The sequence below is a fragment of the Melanerpes formicivorus genome, unplaced genomic scaffold (assembly GCF_026170545.1).
Source record: "Melanerpes formicivorus ecotype bairdi unplaced genomic scaffold, bMelFor1.0.p_v2 SCAF_54, whole genome shotgun sequence".
In the NCBI taxonomy this organism is placed as follows: domain Eukaryota; kingdom Metazoa; phylum Chordata; class Aves; order Piciformes; family Picidae; genus Melanerpes; species Melanerpes formicivorus.
Window position 1 is genome coordinate 2,116,940 of NW_027142406.1, and position 27,365 is coordinate 2,144,304.

Consider the following 27,365-nt stretch of genomic DNA (forward strand, 5'->3'; position numbering starts at 1 on the left):
CTTTGTTCCTGCATTGCACATCTGGCTGGCAGCCTTCAGCAGGGCCAGGAGATCTAGGATGTGAATCACACCTGGAATCACTCCCATTGCCACACTTTCATTACTTCAGGTGTAGCAAGGGAGCTTGGAAGAACTACAAAGGGACATGACCAAGCTGAAAATAATAAATGATGGAGATGTTAAAAAACAACAACAGCAAAAGCTCCAAGATACACAGGATCACAGGGTGTTGGAAGATCTTTGAGGCCAACCCTCCCACCAAAAGCAGCACCAGCCAGGGTAGTCACAGAATTTCAAGGAAAAGTCATCTAGTCCAACCCCATTCCAGTCCTCACAGGAATGCTTCCAAGTGACCTTTGAAAGGGTCCAGAGAAGGGCAGCGAGGCTGGTGAGAGGCCTCAAGCACAAGCCCTGTGAGGAGAGGCTGAGGGAGCTGGGGTTACTTAGCCTGGAGAAGAGGAGGCTCAGGGGAGACCTTCTTGCTCTCTACAACTACCTGAAGGGAGGTTGGAGCCAGGTGGGGGTTGGTCTCTTCTCCTAGGCAACCAGCACCAGAACAAGAGGACACAATCTCAAGCTGTGCCAGGGGAGGTTTAGCCTGGAGGTGAGGACAAAGTTCTTCCCAGAGAGAGTTGTTAGCCATTGGAATGTGCTGCCCAGGAGGTGGTGGAGTCACGATCCCTGGAGGTGTTCAAGAAAGGATGGACATGGCACTTGGTGCCACAGTTTAGTAGTCATGAGGTGTTGGGTGACAGGTTGGACTTGATGATCTCTGAGGTCTTTTCCAACCTTATTGATTCTATGATTCTATGAAAGTGTCCAGAGAAGGAGACTCCACAGCCTCCCTGGGCAGCCTGTTCCAGGGCTCTGTGACCCTCACAGTAAAGAAATTCTTCCTCGTGTGGAGGTGGAACTTCCTATGCTGTAGTTTCCATCCACTGTCCCTTGTCCTATCCTAGGCTGCAAGCGAGCAGAGGCTGTCCCTTCCTTCCTGACACTCAGCCCTCAATGTCAATAGACATTGATTAGACCCCCTCTCAGCCTTCTCCTCCCCAGGTCTCTCAGCCTTTTATCATCAGGCAGTGCTCCAGCCCCTTTATTATCCTTGGAGCCCTCTGTTAGGTCCTCTACAATACTTTTCAGTGTTCCTGCCATTGCTCTGTGTTTTTACAAAGAAATCTTCTGGTTTAAGGAAAATAATAACATATGGTTCCCTTCAGGCAACCAGCACCAGGACAAGAGGACACAGTCTGAAGCTGCACCAGGGGAGGTTTAGGCTGGATGCTAGGAAGAAGTTCTTCCCAGACAGAGAGATTGGCTATTGGAAAGGGCTGCCCAGGGAGGTGGTGGAGTCACCATCACTGGAGGGGTTTAGGAAGAGACTGGATGGGGTGCTTGGTGCCATGGTTTAGTTGATTAGATGGTGTTGGATAACAGGTTGGTCTCAAGTATCTCAAAGGTCTTTTCCAGCCTGGTTAATTCTATTCTATTTGAACTTTACAGTAAAAGGTTGTACTAATGGGAGACACTGTGTGGACAGGTTAAACACTGAGGATAGCAATCATAAGTTCTAAAACCAGACTGTGGTAAGGTTTCCTTCCCAAAGCAAAGCAAAACTGAAAAGGGCACAAAACAAGGAATAAATAAATCATTTATTCCGCAAAAGAAACCTGAGAATTTCCACTGGAGCAGCCTCAGGTTCAGTTACAGCCTCTAGCTGGACTCTGTGTGCAGAATTCTTAGTTCCAGGAACAGCCTGGGGAGCAGTGCCAGCAGCACTGAGCGCAGTGTGGATTGCCTCAGCTGCAACCCAGGGCAAGAGCTGATTGGAGTTGGTTTTATTGTTTGAACCTAGCCAAGCTCTGCCAAATTCTCCTGCTCCATCTGTGTAAATTTAGAGTCTTGCATCAGTGTGTATACACCTGTGTAAATGACAGCAGTTTTTAGCCAGAGTGTGTAAGGGTCATGTCTTAAACCGGGAAAGCTGACAAAGCTGTCTTCACTAAAAGGCAAACTAAGCTACAGCTCTTTCATTGGTTATAACAGCTCAAATGCTTTAAGTTAAACCACAGCATGGAAGGAAAGGAGAATTATTTTTTCCTCTGTCTTTTGTTTGTTTGTTTGGGGTTTTTGTTGGTTTTTGTTTGTTGGCTTGGTTTGTGCTTTGTTGTTGTTTGTTTGCTTGCTGTTGTTGTTGGGCTTTTTTTAAGTCATAGTATCATAGTATCAGTCAGGGTTGGAAGGGACCACAAGGATCATCCAGTTCCAACCCCCCTGCCATGGGCAGGGACACCCCACACTAGATCAGGCTGGCCAGAGCCTCATCCAGCCTGGCCTTAAACACCTCCAGGGACAGGGCCCCAACCACCTCCCTGGACAACCCATTCCAGGGCTTCACCACTCTCATGGGGAAGAAATTCCTCCTCACATCCAGCCTGAATCTCCCCACCTCCAGCTTCATTCCATTATAGTGCCATAGAACACATATCAGGAACAGGTTGCCCAGGGAGGTGCTAGAGGCCTCATCCTTGGAGATACTCCAGATCAGGCTTGACAGGGCTCTGGATAACGTGATCTAGTGGAGGATGTCCCTGCTCAGTGCAGGGGGGTTGGACTAGATGACCTTTGGAGGTCCCCTCCAACAGAGAACATTCTATGATTCCATGATTCTATGAGTCCATGATTCTATCATTCTATCAGTATGAAGTTCTTCGCAGAGAGAGCAGTTGGCCATTGGGATGTGCTGCCCAGGGAGGTGGTGGAGTCCCCATCCCTGGAGGTGTTCAAGAGGGGATTGGATGTGGCACTTGGTGCCATGGTCTAGTAGTCAGGAGGTGTTGGGTGACAGGTTGGACTTGATGATCTTTGAGGTCTTTTCCACCCTTGTTGATTCTATGATTCTGTGATGATCTATTATTCTAAGAGTCCATGGTTTTGTCATTCTATCAATCATTCTATGATTCTATGAATCCATCATTCTACCATTCTACCATTCCGTGATTCTATGGAATGATAGAATGATAAGCAGTCAAAGGGCCATGAAGATGATCAGAGGGCTGGAGCTCCTCTCCTGTGAGGACAGACTGAGGGAGTTGGGGCTGTTCAGTGTGGAAAAGAGAAGGCTCTGAGGAGACCTCATTGTGGCCTTCCAGGATCTGAAGGGGGCTACAAGAAAGCTGGGGAGGGACATTTTAGGGTGTCACGGAGTGATAGGACTAGGGGGAATGGGAAGAATAACCTAGAAATTAGTAGATTCAGATTGGATGTTAGGAAGAAGTTCTTCCCCATGAGGGTGGTGAGACACTGGCACAGGTTGCCCAGGGAGGTGGTGGAAGCCTCATGCTGGTGGTTTTAAAGGCCAGGCTGGATATGGCTCTGAGCAACCTGATGTAGTATGAGGTATCCCTGCCCATGGCAGGGGGGATTGGATCTGTGAGGTCCCTTCCAACCCTGACAATTCTATGATTCTAAAGTCCATGAGATGCATGTTTGGAAAATAACTCTGATGAAGAATGACTGAAGGAGCTGGGAATGGTTAGTTTGGAAAAGAGGAGGCTGAGAGGAGACCTCAAGGCTCTCTACAGCTACCTGAAAGGATGTTGTAGAGAGGTTGGTGCTGGTCTCTTCTCACAGGTAATCAGTGACAGAACAAGAGGGAATGGCCTCAAGCTGCCACTGGGTAGGTTTAGACTGGAGAGTAGGAAAAACTTTTGTCATGGAAAGAGTGATTAGGCTTTGGAATGTACTGCCCATTGAGGTGTCCCTGCCCATGGCAGGGAGGTTGGAACTGGATGATCCTTGAGGTCTCTTCCAACCCTGACAATTCTATGATTCCATGGTTCTATGTTTATATGATCCTAGCAGTCTGTGTTTCTACCTACTTATTTATTGCTGAAAGTATCCACCCATCTTTTCCACTTCAGTGTTAAAACAAATGTTTGGGTTGGTTGGTTTGCTTTTTTTTTGCTCCCTTTCATTAAACTACCATGGAAATAGGAATTTATATACCTCAGAAGTAGTTGCTAAAGTGCTACAGGGGCTAATGTGTGCTCCTGGAGCGTTTTGTGATTCTTCTGTGAGTGAAATGTTATTATTTTGATATCCTGCAGCCATCATGACATCTTCTCCCAGGCAACCAGCACCAGAACAAGAAGACACAATCCCAAGCTGCACCAGGGGAGGTTTAGGCTGGATGTTACGAAGAAGTTCTTCATAGAAAGAGAGATTGGCCATTGGAATGTGCTGCCCAGGGAGGTGGTGGAGTCACCATCCCTGGAGGTGTTTAGGAGGAGACTGGATGGGGTGCTTGGTGCCATAGTTTAGTTGATTAGATGGTGTTGGGTGATAGGTTGGACTTGGTGATCTCAAAGGTCTTTCCCAACCTGGTTAATTCTATTCTATTCTATTCTATTCTATTCTATTCTATTCTATTCTATTCTATTCTATTCTATTCTATTCTATTCTATTCTATTCTATTCTATTCTATTCTATTCTATTCTATTCTATTCCATTCCATTCCATTCCATTCTATTCCATTCCATTCCATTCCATTCCACTCCATTCCATTCCATGCTATTCCACTCCATTCCATTCCATTCCATTCCATTCCATTCCATTCCATTCCATTCCATTCCATTCCATGCTTGTCATTATGCACTGAGCATATTTCTCTCTGGTGCCTCAGCTGCAGAGAAAGGCTTCTCAAATGCATGAAAGCTCTATTCAAATTCCATTCCAGACGTGAGCAGCTGTCCCATTTTTATTCATACATCAAAGAAGCAATGCCCACGTTCCTGTGCTTAAATTATTTGGCTATTTCAAATGGTTCTCTTAGGGCCAGCAAGCCTCCAGACCTTGCTGAGGTCTGTTTAAGCTTCTGGGCTAAAGACATAAAGAGAATTAAGAGAATTGACCAGGTTGGAAAAGACCTTGAAGAGCATCAAGTCCAACCTATCACCTAACACCATCTAATCAATGAAACCATGGTGCTAAGTCCCTCATCCAGTCTCTTCTTAAACACTTCCAGTGATGGTGACTCCACCACCTCCCTGGGCAGCACATTCCAATGGCCAATCTCTCTTGCTGGGAAGAATTTCTTTCTAACATCCAGCCTAAACCTCCCCTGGCACAGCTTGAGACTGTGTCCTCTTGTTCTGTTGGTGGTTGCCTGGGAGAAGAGAGCAACCCCCACCTGGCTACAACCTCCCTTCAGGGAGTTGTAAAGGCTAGGCAAGAGTTTCTATAACAAATTTCAGTTGCTGCAAGAGATTTGCTCTCATTTACCTTTTGCAGACTGCCTGAAAATGCTTTAGGCACTCTCAAACGTTGCAGGTAAATGAGAGGAGTTTGCTACTCCTCATGATGAGCTGGCCTTCCAGGATTCTCCTACGAGTGGAAGCTCACGTTCCCTCACAGCTTTCATCACACAGCAGTGCCTGCAGCCCTGTTGCTTGATAAAACATATTGACTTCTATTTAAACAGGTGCTTGGCTCATCCTCCTGCAGAACTCTGTGCTATCTGGGTGTCTGGGATGGCCTCGGGAAGCCTTTTGCCTCTCTGCTGTTTTGATGATCATCAAAGGGAGTTTGTGTTGACAGATCTGGAACTACCTCTGCTTTTAACAGTTGTCACAGAATCTCAGAATCAACCAGGTTGGAAAATACCTCAGAGATCATCAAGTCCAACTTAATACCTAACACCTAACACCTCATGACAACTAAACTATGGCTCCAAGTGCCAAATCCAATCCCTTTTTGAACACCTTCAGGGATGGGGACTCCACCACCTCCCTGGGCAGCACATTCCAATGGCAAATTACTCTTTCTGGGAAGAACTTTCTCCTCACCTCCAGCCTAAACTTCCCCTGGTGCAGCTTGAGACTGTGTCCTCTTGTTCTGCCACAGGTTGCCTCGGAGAAGAGACCAACCCCCACCTGGCTACAACCTCCCTTCAGGGAGTTGTAGAGAGCAAGAAGGTCTCCCCTGAGCCTCCTCTTCTCCAGGCTAAGCAACCCCAGCTCCCTCAGCCTCTCCTCACAGGGCTGTGCTCCAGACCTCTCCCCAGCCTTGTTGCCCTTCTCTGGACACATTCAAGTGTCTCAATGTCCTTCTTAAACTGAGGAGCCCAGAACTGGACACAGGACTCAAGGTGTGGCCTAACCAGTGGTGAGTCCAGGGGCAGAATGAGCTCCCTGCTCTTGCTGGCCACTCTGTTTCTGATCCAGGCCAGGATGCTCCTGCGTCTGTGCACTGTATCTCTTCAAAGAGGTCAGGGAAATCAGAGGCACTTCCCTCTGCCTCCCCTTCCTTAAAATCACTGTAATAACTGACTCTGGGGCAATCACATTGTCAGGATTGGAAGCACAAGGGTGGAGTGCCTCTCCAGGAGTTATTCTAGGAATAATGACGCGCTGCAGCCCGAGATCTGTGCAGTGGATGCCCTGTGTGTGTCGTGTGTGTGCATGAACCTTTGCCACAGACTCTCACCCGGTGTTGTTAAACACATCCTGAGTGACCTTATTTGGATGTCCCATTCTTGTCACACTGCCCACGACTAAAGAAAACATCCTGGCTAGGTTCACCTACGTGAAACAAATGAGGTAAGCACATCCCACTGGGGCTCGGACCACAGCCTGTACCAGTGGCTTCTGCAGTGTGCTGGCCAAAAATACAGCTTGGGGTCTTCTATTTCCACCACACACACACCCCCCCACTCCCACCCCCTCTTTCTCTATGTAATATCCATCTTGGAAATCCATTCCCAGTTGCAGAAATACTAATTTCTAATACTAATACTAAGTCACCTGCACACATCACACACAGAAACAGTCAGGTTGGAAAAGACCCTCAGGATCACCAAGTCCAACCTGGAACCCTACTCTACAAGGGTCACCCCTAAACCCAAGCACCACATCCACACCACCTTTAAACACAGCCAAGCTTGGGGATTCAACCACCTCAATGGGCAGCACATTCCAAAGCCTAATCACTCTTTCCATGACAAAAGTTTTTCCTACTCTCCAGTCTAAACCTACCCAGTGGCAGCTTGAGGCCATTACCTCTTTTTCTGTCACTGATTGCCTGGGAGAAGAGACCAGCCTCTCTACAACATCCTTCCAGGTAGCTGTAGAGAGCCTTGAGGTCTCCTCTCAGCCTCCTCTTTTCCAAACTAACCATCCCCAGCTCCTTCAGTCATTCTTCATCAGAGTTATTTTCCAAACATGCATCTCATGGACTTTAGAATCATAGAATTGTCAGGGTTGGAAGGGACCTCACAGATCCAATCCCCCCTGCCATGGGCAGGGATACCTCATACTACATCAGGTTGCTCAGAGCCACATCCAGCCTGGCCTTAAAACCCTCCAGGGATGAGGCTTCCACCACCTCCCTGGGCAACCTGTGCCAGTGTCTCACCACCCTCATGGGGAAGAACTTCTTCCTAACATCCAGTCTGAATCTACCCATTTCTGATTTTTTTTTCCATTCCCCCCAGTCCTATCCCTCCCTGACACCCTCAAAAGTCCCTCCCCAGCTTTCTTGTAGCCCCCTTCAGATCCTGGAAGGCCACAATGAGGTCACCTCAGAGCCTTCTCTTTTCCAGACTGAACAGCCCCAACTCCCTCAGTCTGTCTTCATAGGAGAGGAGCTCCAGGGCTCTGCTCATCCTCGTGGCCCTTCTCTGGACACCTTCCAGCCCATTCTCTACAGGATGACAGATGTATGGTCTTCCTGAGAAGTGCCCATCTCTTTTTTTCTTGGCACTTTTCTTTCCAGTCAAGAAAAAAAGACTGGCTCAAGCTTTCAGCTGTGCTTTGCAAGCCCAGAAAAATCAGGGGGACACAGCTTTTCACCAGTGGCTTTAGAGACTCTGAGCTTTGCAAATGTAATTCAACAGAGACAGAGAGGTAGAGAAAGCCTAAATATTTCACTGTATTCTGAAGAGGAGGTAGATAAGAAAAATTACTTCCCTGCCTATAAATGTCCCAGATGGGCATCTGTGATGCTGTTTGTGTTGTTTTGCTCTAACTGAAATGAAGGGCCTCATTCCTCCTCCAGCTGAAATCCTTGGCAGCCTTCCCAGCCAAAGCAGAACCAGTCCCTAAAAGGTTGTGTTTTGTGAACAGAGAGTGTTTCTATCATTTTTAAAGGCTCTGACTTTTCTTAGGTGTTGGGGATTAGAGAGTGGTTCCAGCCTGCAGTGAGAGCTGCTGACACCCTCCGTTTCTAAAGAGGTATCATAGTATCATGGTATCAGTCAGGGTTGGAAGGGACCACAAGGATCATCTAGTTCCAACCCCCCTGCCATGGGCAGGGACACCTCACACTAGATCAGGCTGGCCACAGCCTCATCCAGCCTGGCCTTAAACACCTCCAGGCACAGAGCCCCAACCACCTCCCTGGACAACCCATTCCAGGGCTTCACCACTCTCATGGGGAAGAACGTCCTCCTCACCTCCAGCCTGAATCTCCCCACCTCCAGCTTCCTTCCATTCCCCCTAGTCCTATCACTACCTGAGATCCTGAGCAGTCCCTCCCCAGCCTTCTTGTAACTAACTCAAATGGTCACACCAGGTTAGGGCACCCATTCCCCTGAGGATGGGAATCCACTTCCAGATGTGGGAACCTGCTTCTCCTGCAGCTCAGGTCAGCACCTAGACACAACCAGCCCCACAGATCACCTAATATGCTTGGTGGTAGATAGGAGGATATCCCAGGAGACATTCAGGGTGAGGCTCAACAGGACTCAACAGGGCAGCCTGACCTAGCTGAGGATGTCCCTGCTGACTGCAGAGGAGATTGGACTGGATGACCTTTGGAGGTCCCTTCCAACCCAGACCATTCTATGATTCTGTGGTTCTGTGATTCTGTGGTTCTGTGATTCTGTGATTCTATGATTCTCTGATTCTGTAGTTCCATGGTTCTATTATTCTCTGATTCATTGATTCTATGATTCTGTGATTCAATGATTCTGTGATTCTATGTCCTTGCCCTAGGCTAAGACAAATGAGACAAGCTGCCAGGGATCAGACTTTGGGTCTCCCGCACAGGAGTTAAGTGAGGGGCAAGTGTTCAAGGGAGCAACAAGATACAAAGCAGCCTCTGACAGACTCCTCTTGGTTGCAGTCTAGTTTAAGAGCTGGCACTCAGCTGTTTGTGAAGCATTTTGTTCACATTGGCTCTGTTGTCCTTCACTTCTGCCCAGTTCTCCTTAGCACTGGAAACACAGTCAGTATAAATAGAAGTGTGCCCTTTGGGCAGGCTTTAGCTGTGCCATTTTCCAGTCTTGAAACAAATCTTTGGGTGCTCAGAGTTAAAGGAAACTTTAGTTTCTTGATGCTCTTGTTATGTTTGTTGGGTGATTATGGCCACTATATCGAATCCAAACCCCTGTAGCCAAATCATAGAATCAGCCAGGTTGGAAAAGACCTCAGAGATCATCAAGTCCAACCTACTACCCAGTACCTAACACCTCATGACAACTAAACCATGGCTTCAAGTGCCACATCCAATCCGTTCTTGAACACCTCCAGGGACAGAGACTCCACCACCTCCCTGGGCAGCACATTCCAATGGCCAATTGCTCTCTCTGTGAAGAACTTTCTCCTCACCTTAAGTCTAAACCTCCCCTGGCACAGCTTGAGACTGTGTCCTCTTGTTCTAGTGCTGTTTGCCTGGGAGAAGAGACCAACCCCCTCCTGGCTACAACCTCCTTTCAGGAAGCTGTAGAGAGCTTAAAATGCTACTGCAATAGTTTTCACAGAATCACAGAATTGTCAGGGTTGGAAGGGACCTCAAGGATCATCCAGTTCCAACCCCCCTGCCATGCGCAGGGACACTTCACACTACAGCAGGTTGCTCAGAGCCACATCCAGCCTGGCCTTACAAACCTCCAGGGATGAGGTTTCCACCACCTCCCTGGGCAACCTGTGCCAGTGTCTCACCACCCTCATGGAGAAGAACTTCTTCCTAACATCCAATCTGAATCTAACCCTTTCTATCTTTGTTCCTTTCCCCCTAGATCTATCACTCTCTGACACCCTAAAAAGTCCCTCCCCAGTTTTTTTGTAGCCCCCTTCAGATACTGGAAGGCCACAATTAAGTCTCCTCAGAGCCTTCTCTTCTCCAGCCTGAACAGCCCCAACTCTCTCAGTCTGTCCTCAGAGGAGAGGAGCTCCAGCCCTCTGCTCATCCTTGTGGCCCTTCTCTGGACACATTCCAGCACACCCAGACCTTTCCTGTACTAGGGGCTCCAGAACTGGACACAGTACTCCAGGTGGGGTCTCTTTAGGGTGGAGTAGAGTTCAATAACTCCAGTAACTCCAAGAGCTCAATCTGATCAAAGAATTTTTCCCCCCACTTCTGTACCTCAGCACCCACAAAGCAGAGAACTCAGATTTGGTACTTCTTTAGGTGTGTGAACTCCTTGTCTCTTGTAAAAAAACCTATCCTAAGCTATTGCAAGACTAATATGTGATTCTGGACTCCTTTAAAGCAAGTTAAACTTTGTAAAGGGCAGGGCCACTTCATTTTTTACTTTTTTTCAGCTACAAATGAATTAGCTAAGAATGAGTTAGGCTGGAGAGCTGGGTGCAGGCAAACCTCATGAAGTTCAATAAGGACACGTGCAGGGTCCTGCATGTGAGGAGGAATAACAGCAGGAAACAGGACAGCTTAGGGGCTGCCCTGCTGGAGAGCAGCTCCACAGAGAAAGACCTTGGAGTGCTGGCGGACAGCAAGCTCTCCAAGGGACAGCAATGTGCCCTTGAGGCCAAGAGAGCCAATGGGATCCTGGGGTGCATCAAGAAAAGTGTGGGCAGCAGGGCTAGGGAGGGTCTTCTCCCCCTTTGCTCTGCCCTGCCGAGACCACACCTGGAATGCTGTGTCCAGTTTTGGGCTCCCCAGTTCAAGAGAGGCAGAGACCTGCTGGAAAGGATTCAACAGAGAGCCCCCAGGAGGATTAGGGGACTTGAGCATCTCCCTTGTGAAGAGAGACTGAGAGCCCTGGGGCTGTTTAGTCTGGAGAAGAGAAGGCTGAGAGGGGATCTGATCAGTGTGTATAAATATCTGAGGGGTGGGTGTCAAGTGGAGGGGGCCAAGCTCTTCTCAGCGGAGCACAGTAATAAGACAAGAAACAACAGGTTCAAACTTGAACATAGAAGGTTTCACCTCAACATTAGGAGAAACTTCTTTACAGTGAGGGTGACAGAGCACTGGAACAGGCTGCCCAGAGTGGTTGTGGAGTCTCCTTCTCTGGAGACTTTCAAATCCCACCTGGATGCATTCCTGTGAGGACTACCCTGGGTGATCCTGCTTTGGCAGGGGGGTTGGACCTGATGATCTCTGGAGGTCCCTTCCAACCTCTAACCAACCTCTAATGTACTGTGATTAACTCAGATACTGGGATCTGTTTGTTGCTGTATTTTTGTAATGGAGACACCTGGAGCACACAGGCAAGGGTTTATGGAGTGTAAATCTGCCAAAGATGTGTCTTGGCTGCTGGCCATGATTCATGTTTTCCATCATGGAAAGGCTTTTCAGGTGGCTTTGCAACTACGATGTTTCCTATTGTATTGCAGGCAACCATAGATCTCAGATCATAGAATGTCTTGAGTTGGAAGGCACCTCAAGGATCATCCAGTTCCAACCCCCCTGCCATGGGCAGGGACACCTCACACTACAGCAGGTTGCTTAAAGGCCTCATCCAGCCTGGTCCTGTACACCAAAGAACAGTTTTTCATGCTGCCTGTCACGCTGCTGGCAAGGAGGAACTCGAGTGGCGCATTGCCCCCTGAGTGCACAGGTTCATCAGCTGCTGGGACACTGCTCTTGCACCTGGATCTTACTGATCTTTGGCCATTTTCACAGCTGGCACAAGCTGGTGTCATGCCAGGGCTGGTTGGGAAATGCATTCTGTTTCAGGGAAGACAAGCAGGCTGGGGGTGTCATCTTTATTGACCTTTTGGGCTCTCATCAAACTCGTTTCCAAAAGCAAAGATTTGCTGGCTAACATCTGTGCGGTTTGGGGCTTTTTGTCTCTTTGGTTTTGTTTGATTGGTTTATTGGTTTGATTTGGTTTAGAATCATAGAATCAATAAGGTTGGAATAGACCTGAAAGATCATCAAGTCCAACCTGTCACCCAACACCTCATGACTACTAAACCATGCCTCCAAGTGCCGCATCCAATCCCCTCTTGACCACCTCCAGGGATGGTGACTCCACCACCTCCCTGGGCAGCACATTCCAATGGCTAACAACTCTCTCTGTGAAGAACTTTCTCGTCACCTCCAGCCTAAACTTCCCCTGGCACAGCTTGAGACTGTGTCCTCTTGTTCTGGTGCTGGTTGCTTGGGAGAAGAGACCAACCCCCTCCTGGCTACAATCTCCCTTCAGGTAGTTGTAGAGAGCAAGAAGGTCTCCCCTGAGCCTCCTCTTCTCCAGGCTAAGCAACCCCAGCTCCCTCAGCCTCTCCTCACAGGGCTGTGCGCTGGAGGCCTCTCCCCAGCTTCATTGCCCTTCTCTGGCCACGTTCAACATCTATTGCTGAACTGTCAAATGCTTTCTTTCCCTGTGCCAGGAACTTCTAAAGAGGACTCATTCAAGTGTGGTGACCTAATGTGGAGCTCTAGAAGAGCAGGATATAAATTATGGAATCAATATGGTTGGAAAAGACCTCAGAGATCCAACCTGTCACCCAACACCTCATGACTACCAAACCATGCCTCCAAGTGCCACGTCCAATCCCCTCTTGAACACCTCCAGGGATGGTGACTCCACCACCTCCCTGGGCAGCACATTCCAATGGCTAATCTCTCTTGCTGGGAAGAACTTTCTCCTCACCTCCAGCCTGAATTTATCTAGAAGGAGCTGGATTAATCCTATTAGAGCTCATTTTACATCACTTTTTATGGTGTTTGGGGTTTTTTTGTTTGGGATTTTTTGTTGGATTGGTTTTATTAGTTTTGGTTTTTTATTTGGTTCAGGGATTTTTTTTTGGGGGGGGGTGGTGGTTTGGTTTGGTTTGGATTTTTTTCTTGGATTGTTTTTTTTGTTGTTGATTTGTTTGGTTGGTTTGGTTTAGTTCGGTTTAGTCTGGTTTGGGTTTTTTTGGTTTGGGTTGATTTGTTTGAATGCTTGTAATTGCTTTGCTTATTTGTTTGGTTTGCTTTGCTTATTTGTTTGGTTTGCTTTGGTTTAGTTTGGTTTGGGAATTTTTTGGGGTGTTTTGTTTGGTTTGGGGTTTTTTGTTTGATTGTTTTTGTTTGTTTTTTATTTGTTGGTTTGGTTTAGTTTGGTTTGGTTTAGGTTTAGTTGGGTTTTGTGGGTTTTTTGGTGAGGTTTGGTTCGGTTTCTTTTTGTTTGGTTGGTTTTGTTTGTTTTGTTTATTTGTGGACTCGGTTTGGTTTAGTTTGGTTTAGGTTTAGTTTAGTTTTGTGGTCTCTGTGGTGTGTTTGGGTTTGATTTGGTTTCTTTTTGTTTGATTGCTGTTTATTTTGTTTGTTGGTTTGGTTTAGTTTGTTTTAGGTTGGGTTTGGTTTTGTGGCTTTTTGGTATGTTTTGGTTTGGTTTCTTTTTGTTTGATTGTTGTTTACTGTGTTTGGGTTTGGTTGAGTTTGGTTTAGGTTTAGGTAGGTTTTGTGGGTTTTTTTTTGGTGTGGTTTGATTTGGTTTGGTTTCTTTTTGTTTGATTTTTATTGTTTATTTTGTTTGTTTGTTTGGTCCAGTTTGTTTTAGTTTGTTTTAGTTTGTTTTAGGTTTGGTTTTGGGGTTTTTTTGTGTGTTTGGATTTGGTTTGGTTTCTTTTTGTTTGTTGTTTATTGTGTTTGGTTTAGTTTGGTTTAGGTTTGGTTTGGTTTTGTGTTTTTATGGTGTGGTTTGGTTTGATTTCTTTTTGTTTGATTGTTGTTGCTTATTGTGTTTGGTTTGATTGAGTTTGGTTTAGGTTTAGTTTGGTTTTGGGGTTTTTTTGGTGTGGTTTTTTTGGTGTGGTTTGATTTGGTTTGGTTTCTTTTTGTTTGATTGTTATTGTCTATTTTGTTTGTTTGGTCCAGTTTGGTTTAGTTTGTTTGAGTTTGGTTTAGGTTTGGTTTTGTGGTTTTTTTGGTGTGGTTTGATTTGGTTTGGTTTCTTTTTGTTTGATTATTGTTGTTTATTGTGTTTGGTTTGGTTGAGTTTGGTTTAGGTTTAGTTTTGTTTTGGGGTTTTTTTGGTGTGGTTTTTTTGGTGTGGTTTGATTTGGTTTGGTTTCTTTTTGTTTGATTGTTATTGTTTATTTTGTTTGTTTGGTCCAGTTTGGTTTAGTTTGTTTGAGTTTGGTTTAGGTTTGGTTTTGTGGTTTTTTTGGTGTGGTTTGATTTGGTTTGGTTTCTTTTTGTTTGATTGTTGTTGTTTATTGTGTTTGGTTTGATTGAGTTTGGTTTAGGTTTAGTTTTGTTTTGTGGTTTTTTTGTGTGTGTTTTTTTTGGTGTGGTTTGATTTGGTTTGGTTTCTTTTTGTTTGATTATTGTTGTTCATTTTGTTTGTTTGGTCCGGTTTGGTTTAGTTTGTTTTAGTTTGGTTTAGGTTTGGTTTTGGGGTTTTTTGGTGTGTTTGGGTTTGGTTTGGTTTCTTTTTGCTTGATTGTTGTTGTTTATTGTGTTTGGTTTAGTTTGGTTTAGTTTGGTTTAGGTTTGGTTTGGTTGAGTTAGGTTTTGTGGTTTTTTTGGTGTGGTTTGATTTGGTTTGGTTTCTTTTTGTTTGATTGTTGTTGTTTATTGTGTTTGGTCGGGCTTGGTTTAGTTTGTTTTAGTTTGGTTTAGGTTTGGTTTGGTTTTGGGGTTTTTTGGTGTGTTTGAGTTTGGTTTTGTTTCTTTTTGTTTGATTGTTTTTGTTTATTGGGTTTGGTTTGGTCTGATTTCGTTTAGTTTAGTTTGGTTTGGTTTAGGTTTAGTTTGGTTTTGGGGTTTTTTGGTGTGTTTGGGTTTGGTTTGGTTTCGGTTTGTTTGATTACTGTTTATTTTGTTGATTGGTTGATTTAGTTTGGTTTAGTTTGGTTTAGTTTTGTTTTTTCTTTGGGATTTTTTGTTTGATTGTTTTTGTTTGTTTGATTTATTTGTTTGGGTCGGGTTGGTTCAGTTTGGTTTGGGGATTTTTTTGGGGGTGCTTTGGTTGGGGTTGGTTTTTTTTTTTGATTGATTGTTTTTGTTCTGTTCATTTGGTTGTTTTGGTTTGGGTTGGGTTGGTTTAGGCTTAGTTTGGGTTTTTTGGTGTGCTTTGGTTTGGGGTTTTTTTGTTTGATTGTTGTTGTTTATTTTGTTTGGTTGGTTTGGTTTGGGTTTGGTTTGGGATTTTTTTGGAGTGTTTTGGTTTGCTTTGGGGGGTTTTGTTTGATTGTTTTTGTTTTGTTATTTGCTGGTTTGGTTTGGTTTAGTTTGGTTTAGGTTTAGTTTGGGTTTTTTTGCTGTGGTTTGGTGTAGGTTTTTTTTGTTTGTTTGATTGTTGTTTATTTGTTAATTTGGTTGATTTAGATTGGTTTTGGTTTTTTTTTTTTGTTTGGGATTTTTTAGAATAGACTAGACTAGACTAGACTAGAATAGAATAGAATAGAATAGACCAGGTTGGAAGAGACCTTCAAGATCACTGATTCCAAGCTATCATCCAACACCATCTAATCAACTAAACCATGCAACCAAGCACCCTATCAAGTCTCCTCCTGAACACCTCCAGTGATAGTGACTCCACCACCTCCCTGGGCAGCACATTCCAATGGGCAATCACTCTCTCTGTGTAAAACTTCCTCCTAACCTCCATCCTAAACCTCCCCTGGTGCAGCCTGAGACTGTGTCCTCTTGTTCTGGTGCTGCTTGCCTGGGAGAAGAGACCAACCCCCGCCTGGCTACAACCTCCCTTCAGGGAGCTGTAGAGAGCAAGAAGGTCTCCCCTGAGCCTCCTCTTCTCCAGTCTAAGCAACCCCATCTCCCTCAGCCTCTCCTCACAGGGCTTGTGTTTGATTGGTTTTGTTTTATTTATTTGGCTGGTTTAGTTTAGTTTGCTTTAGGGATTTTCTGGGTGTGTTTTGGTTTGGGTTGGGGTTTTTTGTTTGATTGTTTTGTTTATTTGGTTTGGGGATTTTTTGGGGGGTGTTTTGGTTTGGTTTTTTTTATTTATTGTTTTTGTTTTGTTTATTTAATTGGTTTGATTAATGTTTAGTTTGGGTTTGGGTGTTTTGGTTTGGGTTTTTTGTTTGATTGATTTTGTTTGTTTTGATTATTTGTTTGGTTGGTTTGATTAAGTTTGATTTAGGTTTAGTTTGGGTTTGGGTTTTTTGGTCTGGGTTTTTTTGCTTGATGATTTTTGTTTGTTTTGTTTATTTGGTTGGTTTGGTTTGGTTTAGGTTTAGTTTGGGCTTGGGTGTGGGGTTTTTTGATTGGTTTTGTTTGTTTTGTTTATTTGTTTGGTTGGTTTGGTTTGGTTTAGTTTGGTTTAGGGATTTTTTTGGTGTGTTTGGGTTTGGTTTGGGGTTTTTTGATTGTTTTGGGGTTTTTTTTAGTTTGGTTGGTTGGTTTAGGTTGGTTTGGTTTGGTTTAGTTTGCTTTAAGTTTAGTTTGGGTTTGGGTTTTTTGGTGTGGTTTGGTTGGGGTTTTTTGTTTTATTGGTTTTGTTTTGTTTATTTGTTTGCTTTGGTTTGGTTTAGTTTGGGTTTGGGGTTTTTGGTGTGGTTTGGGTTTTTGTTTTTTGTTTTTTTTTTGTTTCATCGTTTTTGTTTGGTTTGGTGTGGTTTAGTTTGGTTTGGGGATTTTTTGGTGTGTTTTGCTTTGGTTTTGTTTGGTGTTTTTTGTTTGCTTGGTTCTTTTAAAAGAAATTAAAAATGCAATCTAACACCTTTCTTAATTAAAATAATAATAATCTTCTTTATTACTATTTACCACTATTTATTTATTATTAATAATCCTAATAGACTTTATGGAGTCTCCCTCTCTGAAGATATTCAAGACTTAGACCTTGTGGAGTCTCCCTCTCTGAAGATATTCAAGACCTAGACCTTGTGGAGTCTTCCTCTCTAAAGATATTCAAGACCTGTCTGGATGCCTTCCTTTGTCAACTGCTCTAGGTGATCCTGCTCTGGCAGGGGGGTTGGACTGGATGAGCTTTCAAGGTCCCTTCCAGCCCCTAACATTCTGTGATGCTGTGATTCTTACATGTCAGAGGCTAGCTAGCCCACCTACCTAGCCTGATGTGGTGGTTTGGAGAGAAGGCCTAGCTTCCTCTCCCCCACAAAGAGGAAAGAAAACCACAGCTAACCCAGCTGGAGAAGCAAGGGAAATGCTCTATTTTACAAGCAATGTGGAAAATGCAAGACATGTACACAAAATATAGAGTATTTACAATATATACAGAAATATACTGCAAAGTAAGAAAAAACAAGAATACAGGAACGAAATTCCCTCCGGAGGAGGAGGGCTCCCTCCCCCATACTCCCTTCTCTCCCCCTACCTCCCTTTTTCCCCAAAGAGGGTTAGAAAGAGAGAAAAGGTAATTATTAATAAAGCAGAATCTTAATAGGCCACATGCAAATTAGTTGCTTATCTGTTCAGGGTCGCTCTGGCAGGGAGCCCAGAAGCAGGCAAGCTGGAAAGGGAGAAGGAAAGGAGCGAACTGCGGAAAGTTCCCACTGAACTCAAAACTTAAAGTTGCATTCTACCAATCTACCAATGAAATTCCTTTAGAATATCTGATTGTTTTCGTTAATATTCCAAAACATTCAGCCAGAGTGTCTGTGAGAGTCTAATAAGTTTGCCTCTCTCTGTGTGAGTCAACAAAGATAAAGTGATAGCAGAGCCACTGGAAAGAAGGTGGAAAGAATCCTGTCCACCAATCCTGGATGCAAATCAGCTTGTGATTGCATCGCGATAACACGGGACTACAACAATGGACCCAAGGACCCAGCCATCACACCTTTAGGGCAAGATAATCACCACCTGTTTCCTGAGCCTTGTCTGGATGGAGACGGGGTAGACGGAGATTCCCCCCCCTCCAGCCAGGATCTTGCCCAAACACACAGCAATACACAGAACCTAAGGATTATTTCCTGCCACTGGAATTCCTGAGGGACAATATTTGAATACATACCTGAGGACTAAAAACTGTATAAAAGACTGGAGCAACTACTGGTTTGTAGAGAGAAACAGAGGAGAAAAACGGGGAGAAAAACGGAGATGAAGTAAAACACAGGAGACGGGCCAGGCCGCTGAGAAGGAAAGCCGGGACAATGCTGCTCCGGAGAAAAGAAGCTGCCCGGAGGACCACAGCTCCAGCCAAATCCTCAGCACCCTTTCTCTACAGACCCAGGCTGCCCAGAGGAGCCTCAGCACCGTTCCTGTATCAACCCAACATCTCCCCAGAGGACCACAGCTGTTCTCCAGCAAAAGCCTCAACACCGTTTCTCTACAAACCCAACATCTCCTGCAGCACCTTTCCTCCATAGACTTTAACTGTCTTGGGGGGGATGAGGGGTGTGGTATAATATAATTCCTTTCCTCTTCTCTCTCTCTTCTATCTCTCGTCTCTCTCTCCCTCTTTATTTTCTCCCTCTCCCTTTCTTATGTCCACTTTATTTATGTAATAAATAGTCTAGCTGTTGATACTTTGGCCTCGTTTGTGCCTTTAATTTCACAACACGGGAATATTTAAAAGAACTGTGTCTCCGGACCGAGACATCTAATGTCTCCAGACCTTGACAGTGTCCCACCACTGTCCCTTTCTTAAAGGCACAGCCTCAAACGGTCACACCTGAACATGACTATGTCTCCTTGACAGTGATTTCACTTTAAGACTCCTTCCTCCATGGTCCTTTCATCTCTCAGTCTCCCCTTCTGGGGAAAGAATGGAAATGAATTCATGTTTGACACCTTCACAACAGCTGATGACCAGCTCAGCCTAAACTGGAGTTGTGCAGGATGGAAATGCGCATAAAAAAGTCTCACAGAGAAGGACTTTCACAGTTACCCAAGTGGCTTTTATGTTGATTGTCATAAGAATGTAGAAAATAAATCCTGTTTCCCATTACTCTTTCTCCTTTTGAAATCCCCAAGTTTCTCTGCAACACAAATCTACAGATTTGTTCTAGACATACAGAATGTGGCTCTCATCCCTGCCCCATCCGTGTCCCCTTCGAAGAACAGATGATGCAGGTTTAAAAGTAGACTCCCACATCAGCCTCTCCTTCAGCTACTGTCCAGGGGCTTGCTGAGGAGCTGAGGAATCCAGCTGGGTGTCTCCTCTCTGCTAGGGACTGTTGATGGCTCCTCTAGTACCAAAGCCAAGTCCCAAGACACCCCCATGACATCATGGGGGGCTTCTGGATGGCAGGGGGCTTGTTCAAAGATCTCATTATCCAGGGGGTGGTGCGGGGTGTTAGGTCAATGGTTAGACTTAATGATCTTGGAACACTGGAACAGGTTGCCCAGGGAGGTGGTTGGGGCCCCATCCCTGGAGATACTCAAAGTGAGGCTTGACAGGGCTCTGGGCAACCGGATCTAGTTGGGGATGTCCCTGCTGACTGTAGAGGAGGTTGGACTGGATGACCTTCAGAGGTCCCTTCCAACCCAAACCATTCTATCTGTGATTCTGTGATTCTATCACTATCACTCTATGATTCTGTGATCCTATGACTCTCTGACTCTCTGAGCTGATGGGAACAGCAAGCAGCACAAGCAACTTATTTGACTTTAACTTCAAGATCTTGTCTGGTGTGATCTGCAGTCCCTTAGTGAAAGCATGTAAAGTACTTAGCATGTAAAGAATCATGGAATCATGAGTAGTGGAAGCCCCAGCTCTGGAGGATTTTAAGGCCAAGCTGAGTGTGGCTCTGAGCAACCTGATCTAGCGTGAGGTATCCCTGCCTGTGGTGGGGAGGTTGGAACTAGATGATCCTTGAGGTCCCTTACAAACCTGACAATTCTGTGATCCTCAACTGGATCAGGTTGCCCACAGCCCTGCTGAGCCTCACCTTGACTGGGATGGGACCTCAAGTACCATCCTGGGCAACCTGTTCCAACATTCAACTACCCTCACAGTAAAGAACTTGTTCCTAACCATTCAAGTACTGTGAGCTCTGGTCCATGAAATCACTTGCACACATTAATGCTGCAAATTGTAAACACCTAATTCAGGGGGCAGAAATTTAGAATGGAATGGAATGGAATGGAACGGAATGGAATGGAATGGAATGGAATGGAATGGAATGGAATGGAATGGAATGGAATGGAATGGAATGGAACAGAACGGAACAGAACAGAGCGGAACAGAACAGAGCAGAACAGAACGGAACGGAATGGAATAGAATAGAATAGAATAGAATAGAATAGAATAGAATAGAATAGAATAGAATAGAATAGAATAGAATAGAATAGAATAGAATAGAATAGAATAGAATAGAATAGAATAGAATTAACCAGGTTGGAAGAGACCTTTGAGATCGAGTCCAACCTATCACCCAACACCATCTCATCAATTAAACCGTGGCACCAAGTACCCCATCCAGTCTCTTCCTAAACACTTCCAGTGATGGTGACTCCACCACCTCCCTGGGCAGCACATTCCAATGGCCAATCTCTCTTGTTGGGAAGAACTTCTTCCTAGCATCCAGCCTAAACCTCCCCTGGCACAGCTTGAGACTGTGTCCTCTTGTTCTGGTGCTGGTTGCCTGGGAGAAGAGACCAACCCCCACCTGCCTACAACCTCCCTTCAGGAGTTGTAGAGAGCAAGAAGGTCTCCCCTGAGCCTCCTCTTCTTCAGGCTAAGTTTAGTCCTGATCAAGGCGTTTTGATCCACACCCTGTAACAAAAACAAATCACCAACAGCAGCCACAGAATTAAACAGGTTGGAAAAGACCTCAGAGATCATCAACTCCAACCTATCACCCAACACCATCTAATCAACTAAACCATGGCACCAAGTGCCTCATCCAGTCTCTATTTAAACACCTCCAGTCATGGTGACACCTCCCTGGGCAGCACATTCCAGTGACCAATCTCTCTTTCTATGAAGAATTTCTTCCTACCATCCAGCCTAAACCTCCCCTGGTGTACACTGCAGGACTGTATAATCCCATTTCATGACCCAAGCACACAGCTTGTTCAGCTCATCCAGACTTATTGGCCTCTTGGATTTTGGCCAAGCACTTTTCAGCAGACCAGGGCTTCCAACACAAACATGCTTGGGGGTTGAGCTGGATACAGAGCTTGGCTGCAGAGAATAAAGAGGTCTCCACTTGGGGCTGCATACTTGGTTGATTTGCTTTCAGGATTTTTCTCCTGTGACAGATATTTCCTCAGCCAGGATTGGTCACTGCAGCTAACTGCAATGTGAGTTTGCATTGTGTGTACATTAAACCTAGAGATTCTCCCACTGTTTGTCTTAGCCTCTGTCTCCCCTTCAGTTCCCCAACAGCTGGAAGAGATCTTTACTTCCTTCTTTTTACTCTTGCATTCTGAAAAGGAAACCAAGTGTCCTCTTGGTTTCTGCTGAGTCATTTCCAGCTGGCAGCCAGGCACTGGTGGTGTCCCCCCAGGGATCAGTGTTGGGTTGATCCTGTTCAATATCTTTATTGATGATCTGAATGAGGGGATTGAGTCCATCATCAGTAGGTCTGCAGATGACACCAAGTTAGGAGCAGGTGTCAATCTGTTGGAGGGTAGGAGGGCTCTGCAGAGGGACCTTGACAGGCTGTACAGATGGGCAGAGTCCAAGGGCAGGAGATTGAACACATCTAAGTGCCAGGTTCTGCACATTGGCCACAACAGCCCCATGCAGTGCTACAGGCTGGGGTCAGAGTGGCTAGAGGGTGGCCAGGCAGAAAGGGACCTGGGGGTGCTGGTTGACAGTAGGCTGAACATGAGCCAGCAGTGTGCCCAGGTGGCTAAGAAGGCCAATGGCATCCTGGCCTGAATCAGGAACAGTGTGGCCAGCAGGAGCAAAGAGGTCATTCTGCCCCTGGACTCAGCACTGGTCAGGCCACACCTTGAGTCCTGTGTCCAGTTCTGGGCTCCCCAGTTTAGGAAAGATGTTTAGTTGCTGGAAAGTGTCCAGAGAAGGGCAACAAAGCTGGGGAGGGTTTTGGAGCACAGCCCTGTGAGGAGAGGCTGAGGGAGCTGGGGTTGCTTAGCCTGGAGAAGAGGAGGCTCAGGGGAGACCTTTATTGCTCTCTACAACTACTTGAAGGGAGGTTGTAGCCAGGTCGGGGTTGGTCTATTCTCCCAGGCAACCAGCACCAGAACAAGAGGACACAGTCTCAAGCTGTGCCAGGGGAGGTTTAGGCTGGAGGTTAGGAAGAAGTTCTTCCCAGAAAGAGAGATTGGCCATTGGGATGTGCTGCCCAGGGAGGTGGTGGAGTCACCATCACTGGAGGTTTTTAGGAAGAGACTGGATGGGGTGCTTGGTGCCATGGTTTGGTTGATTAGATGGTGTTGGGTGATCCTTTGGACTTGATGATCTTGGAGGTCTCTTCCAACCTGGTTAACTCTGCAATTCTGTGGTTCTGTGATTTGTTATTCCAAACACAGGGTGGAAGAGCTTTCAGTTGGGTCATTTTCCCAAGGAGCAAAGTCATCTGTCATTAAATACCTGAGACCCAATTCTGTCCTCCTTTGCTTAGGCTCACAGAGAGGAAGTTGGCTTCAGTGAATGCCAAAGGTAGAATAAAATACCACCCAGCATGCAAAAGATGTTTGAGGCTACCTATTACCTTTTCTGAGCTTATCTTAAGGTACCTGGTCAATACCAACCAGCCCTCTGAAGTCACCAAGACACCTTTAGGTCATGGCCTGCAAATGTCTGTCGGGGGTGCTGAATATCCTCTGCTTTCCTTAGCAGCAGTGGGAATGGAACTGAGCATTGCTAAGCTCCAGATTGTTTCACAGCATTTTAATTTGCTTGCAAATCACTTAATGAAATCCAGACAGCAGCCTCACCCCATTGTTATGCTCTGACACAAAAACTGCCTTACATGAATGTCTGGCAGCTCCCTTGAGAGGCTGGAGGGGGAATCCCCAGTTTATAGACTCTCTGCCTCTGCCACTCCTTGTCCCCTGGGACTCCTCAGCATGTGAAAGAAGATCAATGCAACCATTAAAAAAATACCCCAACCAATGGCGTGTTGGTTTCCATTGGCAAAAGCATAGCCAACAGCTCCTTTTGTTGTGGGGCAGCAGCTGAGACTGTTTACAGTTTAGAGCTCCAGGTTGTTGCAAGAGAGGATCAAATCCAGATCACAGGGTAGGGTGGCTTCAGTGAACGCCAAAGGTGGAATAAAACACCACCCAGAATGCAAAAGATGTGGCAGAGCTGAGAACTGAGCCTGGGGCTCCCAAATGCTAGTCCAGCACCCTCTAAACTGTTCCCTGCTGCCTCTCCAACTACATAACTCCAGCATGAAACTGCACAGACGCACAGAATTGTTAGGCTCTGAGGAGACCTAACTGTGGCTTTCCAGTATCTGAAGGGGGCTACAGGAAGGCTGGGGAGGGACTGCTCAGGATCTCAGGTAGTGATGGGACTAGGGGGAATGGAATGAAGCTGGAGGTGGGGAGATTCAGGCTGGAGGGGAGGAGGAAGTTCTTCCCCATGAGAGTGGTGAAGCCCTGGAATGGGTTGTCCAGGGAGGTGGTTGGGGCCCTGTCCCTGGAGGTGTTTAAGCCCAGGCTGGATGAGGCTCTGGCCAGGCTGATCTAGTGTCTGGTGTCCCTGCCCATGGCTCCAGACCCCTCCCCAGCTTTGTTGCCCTTCTCTGGACACCTTCCAGCAACTCAACATCTTGAATTGAGGGGCCCAGAACTGGACACAGGACTCAAGGTGTGGCCTAACCAGTGCTGAGCCCAGGGGCAGAATGACCTCCCTGCTCCTGCTGGCCACACTGGATGCAATAGATACTTCGGGACCTGAAGGCGACTTGCAATCACATCCATGAGCTGGTAGCTTCCTTTCTCCCTGGCTCCCAGACCGGCCTGCAGAAGCCGTGCTGGAGCTCTGCCGGACAGCTGTTAAATAGCGAGCAGCCACCAGAGGGCGCTAAAAATAACGGCCGATAGAAAACTGCGGCGCTCAGACTCCCTCGCCCGGTCTCTAGCGCCGCAGCCCTGCAGGTGTCATTCGGAGTTTGGAACGGCACTGCTGCCACCCCTGCTCCCTGAAAGCCATCTGAGGTTGAACTCAAGCCGTGCCATTCGTAGACCTTCCCACGAGTCTTCTTCCCTCGTGTCTTCCCACGAGTCTTGTGCATCTGTGAGTTGGCAGAAAGCTGCTTTTTAATTAATGTTTTATTTTTACTTTTCCCCCCCCAGAGGACTGAATCCTTCAGATGATTTCTGCAGCTGTTGGTGTTGGTAGGAGTGAGCTCCAGCAGAAAGAACACTTTGTGCTTGGTGCACAGGACAGATATAGCTTGTGCCAAGGCCTGGTAGCAAGATACCACCAGCTCTTTGACTGCCGGCCCTGGTTGAGACCTCGTCTTGAGTACTGTGTCCAGTTTTGGGCTGCCCAGTTCAAGAGGGACAGGGATCTGCTGGAGAGGGTCCAGCCCTCTGATCATCCTCATGGCCCTTCTCTGGACACATTCCAGCACCTCCAGATCCTTCCTGTAATAGAGACTCCAGAACTGGATGCAGTACTCCAGGTGGGGTCTCACCAGAGCAGAGTAGAGGGGGAGAATCATCTCCCTTGACCTGCTGGCTACACTTCTCTTGGTGCAACCCAGGATGGGATTGGCTTTCTGGGCTGCAAGTGCACACTGCTGGCTCATGTTGAGCTTCTCATCCACCATCACCCTCAAGTCCTTTTCTTCAGGGCTGCTCTCAAGCCAGTCCCTGCCCAGCCTGTATCAGTGCTTGGGATTGCCCCGCCCCAGATGCAGGACCTGAATGTCCTCAGCTAGATCAGAACCCCATCAAGCCTAACCTTAATATCTCCAAGATGGGGCCTCAACCACCTCTCTAGACAACTGGTTCCAGCTGGTGCTTGGACACCTTCATTATAAAGAACATTTTCCTGACATCCAATCTATATCTCCTCTTCTCTAATTTCAAACCATTGCCCTTTGTCCTATCACATTCTGAAGAGCGCTGGCAACAGCAGTTGCTAGCCAGGATCCCCCCAAAGTGAAAAAGGAATTTATACAGGTGACTATGACACAGTGCTCAAGGTGTGGCCTAACCAGTGCTGAGTCCAGGGCAGAATAACCTCCCTGCTTCTGCTGGCCACACTGTTCCTGATGCAGGCCAGGATGCCATTGGCCTTCTTGGCCCCCTGGGCACACTGCTGGCTCATGTTCCGCCTACGATCAACCAGTACCCCCAGGTCCCGTTCTGCCTGGCTGCTCTCCAGCCACTCTGACCCCAGCTTGGGTTGAGCAAAAGCTCTGTGTGTGTGTATGGTTGAACTCACAGGTGTGAAGCAAGGGGAAAACAACCAATCAACCAACCAACCCTCAACTGTTAAGATGGATTTGGAGTCAAGACACTACCAAAAATGTATAAAAGTTTATTTGATGAATCCATGAAACTATTGTGCGCAGCACATACATATAAAAATAGAAGCAATTTCACCAACAATTGATCAGACAAGGTTTGTGTTTCTTGCAAATTTACAGTCTCCATTGTGAGTTCATACAGAGTCAGAAGATGAGGTATATTTTAGTGAAAATTGAAAGTGAAATGAAATGAATAAATTAATTAAATGAAATGAAAGAAAAGGAAATAAAATAAGAAAAGAAAAGAAAAGAAAAGAAAAGAAAAGAAAAGAAAAGAAAAGAAAAGAAAAGAAAAGAAAAGAAAAGAAAAGAAAAGAAAAGAAAAGAAAAGAAAAAAGAAAAGAAAAGAAAAGAAAAGAAAAGAGAAAAGAAAAATGAAAAAAAGAAAAGAAAAAAAGAAAAGAAAAGAAAAGAGAAAAGAAAAAAGAAAAGAAAAGAAAAGAAAAGAAAAGAGAAGAAAAGAAAAGAAAGAAAAGAAAAGAAAAGAAAAGAAAAGAAAAGAAAAGAAAAGAAAAGAAAAGAAAAGAAAAGAAAAGAAAAGAAAAGAAAAGAAAAGAAAGAAAAAACAGAAATAAAATGGAATAAAATAATAAAAGAAAGAAAATGGAATAAAATGAAATAATAAAAGAAAGAAAAATAAATAAAATAAAATGAAAGAAAATAATAAATGAAATGAAGTAAAATGAAATAAAATGAAATAAAATGATAAAAGAAAGAAAATTAAACAAAATGAAATTAAATAATATAAGAAAGAAAATGAAAGAAAATAATAAAAGAAGAAAAATGAAATAAAATAATACAAGAAAGAAAATGAAAGAAAATAATAAATGAAATGAAATGAAATAAAATGAAATAAAATGATACAAGAAAGAAAATTAAACAAAATAAAATGAAATAATGAAAGAAAGAAAATGAAAGAAAATAGTAAAAGGAATAAACTGAAAGCAAATAATGCAAGAAATAAAATGAAAGAAAAAATAAAATAGAAATGAAGTGAAATTAAGAAAATAAAATAGAATGAAGTACAATAATACAATGAATAAAATTGATATTAAATAAACATGAAGTGAAATGGAATAAATAACATAATAAAATAAAATGAAATATAATAATATAAGAAATAAAATGAAAGGCATAAAATAAAAATTAAATGAAAGAAATAAAATAAAATAAAACAAAATATATTGATACAATGAATAAAATGAAAGAAATGCAATTTAAATTAAATATATAAAATAATAAAATAAAAATGGAATCAAATAAATAGTAAAATAAATACATTAAATAATAAAATGAAAAATTAAATAAATATAATAATACAATAAATAAGATGAATGAAATCAAAGAAAAATGAAATCAAGTCAATAATAAAATAACAAATGAAATGGAAAAAATAAAATGAAAAAGGAAAAATTAAAGGAAATCAAATTAAAAAATCAATAAAATGAAATAAAAATGAAATAAAATGTAAGGAACTAAAATGAACTAAGAAAAGAGAAGGAAAGGAAAGGAAAGGAAAGGAAAGGAAAGGAAAGGAAAGGAAAGGAAAGGAAAGGAAAGGAAAGGAAAGGAAAGGAAAGGAAAGGAAAGGAAAGGAAAGGAAAGGAAAGGAAAGGAAAGGAAAGGAAAGGAAAGGAAAGGAAAGGAAAGGAAAGGAAAGGAAAGGGAAGAAAGGAAAACAGAAGAAAAGAAAAGAGGAGAGGAGAGGAGAGGAGAGGTTCGGAGAGGAGAGGTTCGGAGAGGAGAGGAGAGGAGAGGTTCGGAGAGGAGAGGAGAGGTTCGGAGAGGAGAGGTTCGGAGAGGAGAGGAGAGGTTCGGAGAGGAGAGGTTCGGAGAGGAGAGGAGAGGAGAGGAGAGGAGAGGAGA

The 27,365-nt window shown here is 44.8% G+C and overlaps 1 protein-coding gene across 1 annotated transcript in view; it reads right to left on the bottom strand.

Moving 5' to 3' along the window:
- The window catches only part of FGF23 (fibroblast growth factor 23), a 30,248-nt gene extending 4,951 nt beyond the window's left edge, over nucleotides 1-25,297 (bottom strand). The window contains exon 1 of the mRNA XM_068160870.1: nucleotides 25,234-25,297. Within this exon, the coding sequence (XP_068016971.1) occupies nucleotides 25,234-25,297 (64 nt within the window). The remainder of the gene's footprint in view (nucleotides 1-25,233) is intronic.
- Between the last annotated feature and the right edge of the window lie 2,068 nt (nucleotides 25,298-27,365).